At 44.8% G+C, this 12,322-nt stretch overlaps 1 protein-coding gene across 1 annotated transcript in view; it reads right to left on the bottom strand.

The window, feature by feature from the left end:
• Window positions 1–3,519: 3,519 nt before the first annotated feature.
• CTTNBP2NL (CTTNBP2 N-terminal like) overlaps window positions 3,520–12,322 on the bottom strand; it is a 50,042-nt gene continuing 41,239 nt past the window's right edge. Inside the window, exons 3-5 of the mRNA XM_019659169.1 lie at window positions 11,764–11,994; window positions 7,869–7,976; window positions 3,520–6,858 (exon numbers count right to left, since the gene is read on the bottom strand). Of these exons, the coding sequence (XP_019514714.1) occupies window positions 5,377–6,858; window positions 7,869–7,976; window positions 11,764–11,994 (1,821 nt within the window). The 3' untranslated portion in view covers window positions 3,520–5,376. The remainder of the gene's footprint in view (window positions 6,859–7,868; window positions 7,977–11,763; window positions 11,995–12,322) is intronic.

The following is a 12,322-nucleotide window of genomic DNA, read 5'->3' as shown; positions in this document are numbered from 1 at the left end:
CTGTAGAGGGCAGTGTCACTGGCCCTCATGTGGGATCCGGACCGGGGCCCTCTGGCGTCCCAAGCCAGTTCTTAACCATCGCGCCACTCGGCCGGCCCCAAGGGGGGCAGATCTTTATACTCCACATCCATCAGTCTTTGGATATGAACTGCCCATGAAAAGAGGTGTGACCTTGGTCAAATTGTTTTCCTTCAGTTAAGGCAATTCCTAGAGGGGGTTCTGGCCGTGGGGTTTTACTGTCACCATTCCCTGCAGCCAGGGAAATAAACCCTTCGTTCCTGGAGGGCACCTGGCTGTCTACCATGCTACATTAGTGAGTAGGACAAAGTGAGTGAGTGATTCCCTAGGGGTAAGGCCAGTCTTACTGTGACACTTCCAGTCATTTCTCAGAGACCACCATTTCAGTGGTGTGGACAGAGCCACATGATAATGCTGTGCCACCTCAATTCTTCCAGCGCTCTTGCCAGAACCACCTTCAACAACCACATATGGCACCCGAACCCTGAGCCCACTGGTGTTATTCCGTTGTCTGTTAACTTTTTGTTAATGATTTGCTTCTCCCAACTAGATTGAGTACCCCAAGGGCAGGGAAATATTAAAACTCGTTTTCTGTAATAGTTACCTTGGTTTCAGTCTCATCTTAAACATCTGTTGCTTGAGGGGAATAGATGTTTTGTTGTTCAGTTTATCCGACTTGATCAAGGTCTCCTGGGTTAGGTCTGATAACCCCGTTCCCTAGAATGGGGGTGGAGGGCGAGTGCCCTGCAGGGTTTAAACCTGCTCTAGCCTAACACTCTGCCCTGGCACTTAGAGCCCCACCAGTCCACAGAATCTGTGACTCCAGGGGGCCTGGGATTCGCATCATAAGTGGCTCAGGATGCTCATTCTCTTTGGGAGACACAGGTAGTGGAGAGCAAATAAAGCACTGGGGTTTAAGTTCAGGCCCTGTCACTCGCTAAGGGCGAGCACCAAATATCTGGTCCTCAATAATCTCACCCACACAATGGGGCTAATAACACCTCGCAGCACATATTAATAAGATAATATGTACTGACCAGTGCTGGGAGCCCAAGTAGGCACTCTGGACTCAGTATCATTGACCTTCTGGCAAATCTCCTTAGGTCAGAGGCAAATAATAAGGTCTTGTGAAAGAACTGGTGAGGGCTCTGAGGCACAATTTCTTAAAAGGTGATCCTCAGAATACCTGCTCAGCTGCCCCCAGGCCCAACCCCCCAGGCTTCCCTGGTTATCCTGAAGCACAATCAAGTTTGAGAACCACTTCCATCTCTTTTCTCCTCTGCTTTTATCAATGAATTGGTCATTGAAATGCGAGCAGATAGCTGGGTATAGGCTCTCAAGTTTTCTTAACTAGTTTTAGTTACTCCTGTGGAGTAATGACTCTTGTGGAAAAATGCTCATTACTTACCTGACTCATCGGCATGAAAACACATCCTATTTTGAAGCTAGCGTTTTAAAAGACATTTGAAATTGTTTCAAGGACTCAGCATCAGAAGCCCTTCGTATAATTCTCTCTCTCTCTCTCTCTCTCTCTCTCTCTCTCACACACACACACACAGACACACAAACACAGGCGCGCGCTGCCAAGGCAGCCATTGCTGACCTTGAGGCTGTTGGGAGAACAGATAACCCAGTGTTTGTTGAAATGATCATTGATTGGCTTAAATGCTGGAAACTTAAGATATGTAAACATCCAGACTGTGGGAACATCTTTTTGTACATCAAAGGATTGTCAAGTGCTTTTGTCTGGCTGCAACTTGCGTTTACTAACAATGTATCAGCAACAGCACCTGACTAGGAGACAAGGGATGCATTAGTCATCCGTGAAATGAGGGCAGGACCACAGCTAGCTCCCCCCAGGAGCCATCGACCAAATTGACATAGAAGCATATCCACTTTGCTGGGGATACTCTAGCTCTTCTTAGATTCTCAAAAAAGTCCAAACCCCCATGCGGTTTAAAAATTAGACTGGATATTGCAAAGGCTCCTTTCAGCTCTAAGGTTCTAAAAGAAAAGCAATGTCCCAGCTCCTTTTGGGGTCTGACCCGGATGGGTAACTGACTTCATTTGGTTTTTAGAGGCTTCAACGAGTGCTCCCTCCACACCACTTGCTCCTTCCCCAACAATTCAGGCCCCGTTGTGCAACACTCTTCACTTTGTACAAACAAGATGATTTTTCCCGCAGACAGTATGATTTAACTTGTTTTAATGTAGTCTGCTATAAAAATGGATGAAGACTTCTGCATGGTGCATTTGCTTTACAAATGTTAACGACGAGTTAATGCTTGTGGTATGTGGTACACATCATTACAATGTGTTGATCAGTCACTTCGCTTGCACAACATTGGCTTAATACCAAAACCGTGAATCATGGAACTTTTACTTAGCACACACACAATCTACAGTCAACTTAAATACTATTCTATAATGCCTAACTGGATTACTGGATCCATTGCAGTATTGTGCTTATTTATCTCAGAAGATAGGCAACTAGCAAAAATACACATTTCTTTTTCCTTTACCCACCCCCATATTACACTGTAAAAGAAATACATTATTCAGTGCACTTCCTAAGAAATAAACTTCCTTATAGTATCTCTCTCTATATATATCTATGCCAAAACAAAGGAAGAGCACAATGCAACGTTTAAGATTACCATTTAAAGCAAGAGGTAATACACTCTGGTGCTGTAGGCCCCTCTCCCTTTTAGAGTCCAGCTATCTCATCAACACCATTCATTTGGCTATGCGTGGGAATCAAGTTTAGTGCATGATGGCTTTGGACAGTTTAAGATGTCCCCTTCGTCATTTGGTTGATATTCTGGGGCATTACTAGTTTTTAATTTTTGATGTTATTGGCTTTCATCTAACTATAAGCTGTGGAGACACCAGCATGCTTCATTGTGATTTCTACCTTCATTTCTATCACCTGCCTTTCCTCCATCGACTCGGGTATATTGGATTAAGAAGTAATACGTAGATTTAAATGACAGCAGGTCAGGGACTGCTGGATAGATGTTGGCTAGAACATCTTATAACCACCATGTTGGAGTGGGCTGTGGCAGTCTTGTTTAGGAGAGGGAGATAGTCATTATGAAACCGGAGGCCAAACAGAGTCCGGGGCTTGTGCTGCCTGCGCCTCTCAGCCAATAGACCAACACTGGAGTTGGGTCATAGAATAAGCGTTTATGATCAGAGCACCGGTGGTCTGAGAAGGCAGCGGGTTAATACCTCCAAAAACCGCCTTCATTTTCCCAGACTGGCTGGGGGTATTTAAGGAAAAATCTGGGCATCCTCCAGAGGCTACCTGAGGGCTCAAGGGGTCTGCACGGAGCTTTTCCTCTGACCATGTGATTCTATGGTGGCATCAGCAACCCAGGAACAAGGATGGGAGTAGTCTGGAAAGAATGCTAGACCATAAAGATTGTGATCAATAAGCCTAAGGGTACTGGTCATAAGTTTCAGGGTAATTTTCTAAAGGGAACTGGGTGGGACAGGGGACATTCTGGGCTCAAGTCACAGGGGGATGATCTATTGTTAAGCTATAGGTAGGTCAAGGACAGGTGAGGCCAGGGACAGCGAGAGGCCTCTGCTGTCAGGGCACCAACCAGGCCCTGCTTCAGTTATGTTCTATGGACTTTGTCAGCTGTACTAGCCTGCAAGCTGGAAAGTCTGGAGGCTTCAGTCTCCACAAACTTGCTATGATGGAAATGACAGGAGTTTCTAGAATGGAAGAGGTTGCAACTTGATAGCTTGTGAGCGAAATCTAGCTGCAGAAGTGTTTAACATTAAAAAAAAAATCAGTTCTTGATATTTAACTGAGAATGTTTCTCATGAAAATCTGGATTTCATAAAAATCTGAGGAGCTGGTAAGCCAGGTCTGGCATTCTTGCAGAGCAACAAGCAGCTGGAGCTGAACGGGGTGGTGGGGGGAGGGACCTTTGAAATGGGGCTTGGGCACTCAGGTTGCTAGTCCCCACTACTCCCAGATGTCTCACACTCGACTGAGTGACCTGTTTCACTCATTTACATGACCAGCTGAGTTCTGTGACACTGGGGTTGGTTGGCTCTGTCTTTTTATGACAATGGAGACCTGACTTCATCTGGAATTTCCCCACCTCCTTGGGGACAGGATTCCTCCTTTAATTGACGGGCCCAGCCACATCTAGTTGCTTTGGTAGGTAATCTTAACATGCATTCCTACTAGTCCTTTATGCTATATTGCAAACTCCAAAGATATAATTACATGAATATTTATGTGTAAGTGGGCGTATGTTAAACACGTAAAGGGGTGTGTATCTATACAGATATATGTATACTTCCATTTAGACAAAAGGTAATTTGGTTCCACAGATACAGACACCAAGTGTTGGCAGCTTGGAGAACAAGTGTAACAATTTGGTAAAACCTATATAATTCTGACTTATAACATTACAAAGAGAGTGAATTTTAAGTTATTGCTTTTTGATTACAGAATAAAGATCTCATCCTATTGCAGAATTTTTATTATACAGAATGAGTAGCCAGTTCCTATTCAAGTACTAATAATCAGAATCAAAAGTTCCTTACTCAACAGATGCCTGAAGACAATTTTCTGAATGGAGATGTGATTTCGTTCTATTCAAGAATTTATGCAGGAAACCGGGAGTGACTTAATTTTTCCAAAGCACAAGAAAATCAGCACCCAGCTGCTTAATGCTCAGGAGGGTTTCTCACGGGTTCTACCAAGTTCAGCTTTGTGGTAAGTTCACACGACCGTTAGGATTCCCGCTCTACTTAGGCAGCCTTGTTTCTGAACAGAGCTTGTAGTATTAAAAACAGTAAGAAAGGATTAAAAGCAGTGTTGGTTTGTAACATTCAGAATTCAGAGGATCTCCTTTTCTGCAGCTAAATGAGCCGCTGTGTGTATGTGTTTGCTGCAGGATCACATTCACGTGGCAGTCTTATTTCAGGCACTTTTAAAAAACATGTTTGTCTGGATCGGGAATAAAAATCTGCATGAACCACTTCTGCATAATTCAAAACGAGTGTCGCGTGATTCTAGTCCTCAAGTAGACAGCAAGCCACCACCTAGTAACCAATTAGCTTTCTTCATCACAACATAATGGTGACTGCTCAGCTTGAGACATCTTTGAGGTGTCTGTCTAGCTTGATAGTACAAAGAGGTGAGTCATAAAAATTCAAACTACTCAGTTTCTACTATTAAAAAAATACAAAAAGGTGAAATATGCTAAATGTATTATACAGATGATTTCAGCTACTATCAAAATAAATAACATGATCTGACTCAATGGTTTGACTCTGAGCTCTTGGGCCAAGTATGCTGGAATGTCAAATGCGGAGCCTCCCTCCTAGGGACTAGCTGCTGGTTGGCAGGGGTATCTCCACATCCTTGCCGTTGGCGACGACAGCATTTGAAGAGCAGCTGCTTGTGAGGTCTTCTGTGGTGGTCAAAGAGGACGCGTGGGAATGAGTTTTGGTCAGTGGGGCAGGAGCGGATGGAGAAGGAGTGAGGCCAGGTTTTTTGGGTGGGATGGGCGGGGGGTTTCCTCTCTCAGCTCTGGGAATGGTAGGAGACTTGATCCCTGGAGACAGGGGACTCAGAGGACTAGACACTTTCCCTGGAGTAGGTGAATGGCTGGTGTCACCTCTTGGGGTGGCAGTGTTGGCCAGGTTTCGATAGTCTGTGCCAAAGGGGGAGCTGTTGGGAGAGACAGGCTTAATGGGCCCTTGCTGGCTGGTGAATCTCGAGAGCACCTGAGTGACTGTGTTTCGGGCCAGCTGCTTGGCGGTGGAGTTGTCTATGAGGGTGGGGGACAGATCCCTGGATGGGGGGCTCTGCAGACCGCTAGCTTGTTGCTCCTGATCTGCTTGGGACTGAAATTTGTGCCGAGCTGCATGGAACCGCTGGTTGATCCCTACTTGGTAGGATGACTGGTAGCCGGGGCTGCTAGCTGATGACCCTAATAAACGCTTAGTTAGTACTGGTGAAGAGCAAGGAGAGGACGAGAGGGAGGAGGAGGCAGTGCTGCAGGGAGACAGTGAGCTCGCACTGGAAGGGAGGTGACCAGGCATTGGGACTGGACTTTCGAGTCCCACAGGAGACCCACCATTCTCCACTGCTTTCTCTTGGACCAATGCCACAGATTTCTCTCGCGGAGGCACTTGGTTTTCTGCATTGCTACCTGTAACCAACTCCTTGGTAGTTTGTATCTCTGGGTCAAAATGGCCATTGGTTTTTGCATAAGAGTAAGGAGGCGTGGTGGGACCAGGCAGCCCAGTGCTTGTTGCCTTGGCTACGTTGCTCCCATGGGTTCTTTCTGCCTGAAAGCTCTCGGTTTGGCAGAACACAGACACTAGCATGGGAGGCTCGGTCACTGTGCCTTTAGACACGGTTACCGGTTTCTTCGGCTGCTCATTCGGGCTACTGTGCTGGTGAGAAGCTTCCAGGTCTTTCACTATCTTCTTCAAACTTTCCATCTCTTCTTTCAGAGTTCTGGTTCGGTTCTCTTCTCGGTTCAGTTTGGCTCTCAGTTGTTCTCTTTCGATATCGAACTCTGACAACTGCTTCTCCACCTGGGCCTCGGTCTGTAAGCCTCGCTTCCTCTCAGCTGCCAGCTCTTCCTCCAGCTTGCTTGCCCGGCCCCTCTCCTTCTCCAGTTTCAGGCTCAGCTCTCCGGCCTTCTGCCCCTCCTCGGCTGCCTTGCTGGTGGCTTTCTTGCACTCGAGGACCAGCATGGAGGACAGCTGCTTATGGCGGGAGCGCTCTTCTTCCAGCTGACTGGACAGCTTCTTCTGCTCTTTTTCAAACTTTTTCACTTGGGACTTTTCAAATTCCAACTAGAAAACAACGACAACAACAAATGCCACCGCATATCCTGATTAGAGTAAAACAACAGAGATATACTGAAAACCTACTATAAGTCAGGCGCCCTGGCTAGCTGTTCTTGGCACAAAGGATGACGACGAAGCCGTGTGCTTCGATCAAGTATTAGGATACCTGACCCAAAAATGTACACGTTATCATGTAACCTTTCTTTGATGATTTAGGGAGCACTTCTAGTTCTTATACAGTCTCAGGATTATGAGTGGAAAGATGAACCATCATTGTGTTTTAGGTGTGTGGAGAGCTTGGTGCATTAGAGCCAAGCCAAACAGAACGCCATAGAAACCAGATTTTGTGATTAATGCTGCTGAAAGCAAAACCTGTAAGCTTCAGTAATAATTCTTTCTGGTTTTAAAAAAAACAAATGCAGTCTGTTTTCGTCATCCTCCCAACCCCATTTAAAGGAAGGGTTGAAGGAACTCTTAGTCGGTATTTTTCAAACTTTGAGACCCACTAATGGATAAAGAAACTGATGTAGTGAGTCATGACCAGAACCTTAAAAAAAATAAAATAGGAAACATCAATGAATATTGGGAACAATAAGGGTTATGTATGATTTCATAAAAATTTTGTTTCAGGCCTGTGTGATATAAAATGCACTTCGTACTGGGAGTTAAAAAAAGTTTGACTGCTCAAAGTCAGTGTTCCCCAAAATGTGTTCTATGGAACGATAGTCCCACAGTGAATGATCTATGTCAAAACCAGATTTTATGAAAACACAGGTTTGCAAAACACAGAATAATACTCCATCTTGTTCTTGAAGACTTACAACGTGCTTTTGCCTACTAAAAGGTCTAAGAAATTCAAGTTAGAAACCTGTTTAACTTTGTTTAATCCAGTAATTCCTAGACTTATGTGACAACAAAGGCTGTTTCTTGAGTGACACTAATTTACACCCTGCAGAACAATTTCTGAGAAACGCTATTAGGCAAACGCTGCTGGGAAACCCCTCCACCTTAATTACCTGTTGTGTCAGCCGCTCTCTCTCCTTCTCCAGCATGTAGGTGACATCATCTCCTTCTGCGGTGTCCTGTGCATGCCTCTGCCTTTCTTCCTCAAGGTCCAGGATCACCTTTAAAGAATTCAAAAAAAAAAAATCATTTCCAAACATCAAGGAATCACACTTATAATACAATTAAGTACTAAGTGTCTATCTAAGCACCTAAGAGAATTCCAGACATAGATTAAATAAATAAATCCCAGCCGGGGCGATCAAGTATATTGTCTAGTGGGGTGAAAGACAGGCAAGTTATGTGATAAAAACAATAAGATACGTGCTTTATTGAGGTGTGCACATGGCATGTAAATAAGAGGGCAACTAATTAGCTGCAGGGGCTGAGAAGGCTTCTGAGAATTCATAGGAGGTCAGTTTGGTGGCACCAGGGGACAAGTGTTTGTGATGAAGAAAGATAGGACCATGGAAAGCTGGAAGCTGAGGTGCTCCCCTCAATGCTCAAATCATTGGAGGCACGAAAGAGGGGGCTGAAATTAAACACTTCAGACCCGTGATATCCAAATTGTGCCTTGCTTAAAACGCTTAACATGCGTTTTGTATATAGTTAGATAAGCGGTGAATACTCTCTTCACTTCATCCTGCATGCAAACAGCCTCAAATATTGGGATATTAAGTGGAGATTTTTTTCACAGGGCCCTTTAATTAACCTGCCTACCCATTCCACTTATCCTGGTGCCAGGCATTAAGCCCAGTTTTAAGGAATACAAATTAAAACGGACATTTGCCACATAATCCTGCCTCTAACTGCACACTATTCCAAATGGCAATGGATTGCTGAGTAGCTTCTGCTCGGGCCGCGGCTCAGACCACCGGATCACAGTACTGCCACCCAATGGCCATTTCTCATTGTTTCTCTTCATGAACTGTTTTTGTGAATGGACAGGGAAAATTTTCTAGGACATGAAACTCCTCTTCAAACACAAAAATAAGAACATTTTTATACTTCCTTACGGTTAAAAAAAAAATCTAAAATTTCAATTTAATAGAAAGAATGGGCTTTTGGCTAACGGTGGTAGATCATTTCCTTTCCTTCCTGAGGGCCCTCCGAAATTGTAGGAATAAAATGAAAAGAACAAAACCCCACAAAGACAAAGAGAGGGACTAGCAGACAAGGAATTTTAATAACATTCTGAAGAAAAAATGAGGCTGGAGGAATGGTAACTACTTTAGCCTGGGAAGGAAGCTTTCACCCTTCAGGGCCCCAGAGAGATACGGAGCCTGAGGGTGGCGTGTACATCAGAGGAGAGGTGCGACGTGGGACGCGCTCAAAGTCTATTTTTCAGAAGTTATTGGGTTGTTGGAAAAGTCACGACACATTTTTGCAACGAAAAACAGAAAAAAATACGTCATGACTTTTCCGACAATCCAATATTTGTCTCCTTGACTTTATTCCCATACGTAGAATGTGAGCAGCCAGGCATCTACTGCCCAGGCAAAAGGCCAGATGTTTATGATAGAGAATGAGCCAGGCTCCGGACTTGGGAAGAGCAGACATGATGGAGAACGGGGGTGAGGAAAGGGGATTATGTTCGTTTGGGGAAAACGGTAGGGGTGAAGGGAGAGAGAGGTGGGGTGAAAATAAAACCCACATCTATAACAAAAGGCATATATGTGTCTAAAATTGATAAAGCGAGAGAGCAGCATATTATTTAGAAATATGGAAGCTAGCTACCAAAATAAATGGTTCATAAAAAAAAATGTTTGTGGGCCGGCCGAGTGGTGCGTTGGTTAAGAGCTGGCTTGGGACGCCAGCTCTGAGCAGCATGGCCCCGGTTCGGATCCCACATTAGGGCCAGTGATGCTGCGCCCTCTACAGCTAAGATGGTGAACAACAGCTCAACCTGGAGCTGGGCTGCCATGAGGCGACAGTGTAGGCTGTAGTGGGCGCCTGTAAGCTACCCTGAGTGGCTGGCGGCCGGCAGCCGGTGTGAGCTGGTGTGAACTGCCGTGAGCCGCCGTGAGCGGCCGTCCAATGGCCTGCGAGTGACTGCCTCACCGGGGAAGAACACAATGATAATACCAACATGGGCCAGTAAAGCGACATCCTCCACAACTAGACTGAAGAACAAAAGGACAGCAACTTGTCTGTTCCCCTTCACTGATTCCCCAATAAAATCTTTAAAAAAAAAATGGTTGTCTGAATACTGAGGAGCGGGAATGGGAAGAGGTGGACTAGGGGACTCTGCTTTTCATAATAAGCACAGTAACCATGTAATTCACTGTTCAAACCACAGCACTTCTGAGAGTCCAAGGGGGTATTATTAATAACTGTGCCAACGAGAGAGGCAGACGCTGGGCCTCTCAGGCACACTGGGACTGTAAGCACCCTAATCAGGTGCTGCTCAATTTCTAATAAAGTCAGTGTTTTATTTTGGGAAAAAACTTAAGGACAGATAGGCAGTTGGTTTAAAATATTTAACACTCAAAGATTCTTACAATGAAATACAGTATTAAAGAAATCTGAATTGTTTTAAACTTCTCTCCCCCATCACCTAGAGCCACAAATCGTCCACACACTACTCCTCCCATGGGCATGCCAGTCAGCCAGCCTGCAGCACAACTATTTCATGCGTGAAGTGGAAAAAGGGCTGTCCATCCAACAGGGGTGTTGTGAGGATTTTCTTAGAGGATTAGGTAAAAGTTCTGCAAAACTTAGGCACCTAACTCGAACCCAGTGGCATCTTTTAAATTGGGGGCATAAATGTCTTCAGGTTATTTCATTCTAGATCAGAGGTTAAACTTTTCTGGGTCTTGGACAACTTTGAGAATGCAATGAAAGATATATGGAAATTTTTATTTTCTACAAAATGCATAAACTTTTGGCATTCTGCAGTTTTTGTGGGTGGGAGTGTCATAGAACATCTGAGGCCCGTCCATGGTTCAGAGCCTCCACTTGGGCCTTTCATTTGGATTCTGTGAAGGGAAAGAAAAGTTATGAGCAAGACCTAGCCGAAGCAATTTGTTAGATGCGTTGTAAGCATACGGCAGGTAACCATAAACGTGAACCAAGGTCCACCAAACTGCAGCTGCTAATCCATTGTTTCAGAATAAAATGCTTCTTACAAAATGTGCTGATGTCCCCCCTTACTGGTATGACTCTTAACCAATAGTTTTTAAAAAAAAATACAGATTCTAGCCAAGCATCTTTTACAGGCCAGTTTGAGCAGTAAATGACAAGACTGGGAATAAAAGCACAAGCAGTAGAATTCCAGTGAGATGAGGCAGAGAATTGCACAGGTCAGGACCTGGAAACACACACACAAACACACACACACACACACACACACACACACGCTTACCTAACAGGGTAGAACAGCTTTCAGGTAAACAACCCTAGGGACTGTTTATGGTTTCATGAGAAGTAAAATGCAATGGAACTCAAAACTAGGAATAAATGAAAATAATCTTATTGGCTTGGATGTTTATAGCCAGGTAAATTCTCGCTCTCTCATTCCCCAAATACCTGTTAATCTATTTATCACTTAAGTAAGCAAACAGAGAATGCTCTGTTCAGTTACAAACTCGGTCAAACCCCAGTCCGTTGCCAAAGCTTGGATGATGGAGAGCTGAAAAAACATACCAAGCGTTTGGAGTGTCATATCAAGAAGGAATGGTGTCTTGAATGTGTCTGGCACACTCCCTAAATCTCACATTTGGAATAACCTGTGTTTTCTTTTCTATCTCCTGGCTTCTGGGTAAGCTGAGGGGCTTTTTAACACCTGTGGGACCTCCCGATTGAGTTACTGTGAAAACTGGCAGCTGACAAGACAGCATCAGGCATGATTTACAAAGTCTTCGTGGGAGCACGTGTAGCCCAGCCACCTGGGGGAGGCGGGGCGCCTACCTTCCGGTGCCGGCTCTCGGCAGCAGCCAGTTGGGACAGCATGCGCTCCTGCATGTTCTTGCACTGCTTCATCACCACCTTGAGAACGGACAGCGGGTTTGTACAGACCGGTTGCTTTTCGCCATCATTCTTCTCCTTCAGCGTTTCAAAGTCTCTCTGTAGAGCCATCAAAGGATCACTGATGTTATATTTTCCATAGCGTTCTTCAATGAAAGTATCTCTGTGTTGGGCCTGGAAAAGAGAGAAAAAAAAATGAGCATTCTGCTTTGGAAAGTTACTGAGGAGGAGGATTTACTAGTAATTATATGTTAAAGGTGGTGGGGTTAGTACGAGTGTAGCCTGCTGACCACAAATCTGATGGGGCCATCTGAAGATAGAAACATCAGAATAGGAGCGGTTCGATGCCCGGCCTGAGCTGAGCTGCCGCTGAGCTGCCAAAAGGTGGCAGGATGGCTCAGCTAAAAAAAAACCCCACCAAAAACCAAAAAAACAAACATCAGAATAGGGGCAGAGTATATTATCAAGAAAAAATACGTACACAGCGCTATGTTTTAGACAC

The sequence above is a fragment of the Hipposideros armiger genome, unplaced genomic scaffold (assembly GCF_001890085.2).
Source record: "Hipposideros armiger isolate ML-2016 unplaced genomic scaffold, ASM189008v1 scaffold_297, whole genome shotgun sequence".
Lineage (NCBI taxonomy): Eukaryota > Metazoa > Chordata > Mammalia > Chiroptera > Hipposideridae > Hipposideros > Hipposideros armiger.
The sequence above is the reverse complement of the archived record's forward strand: the minus strand, read 5'-3'. Positions and strand labels throughout refer to the sequence as shown.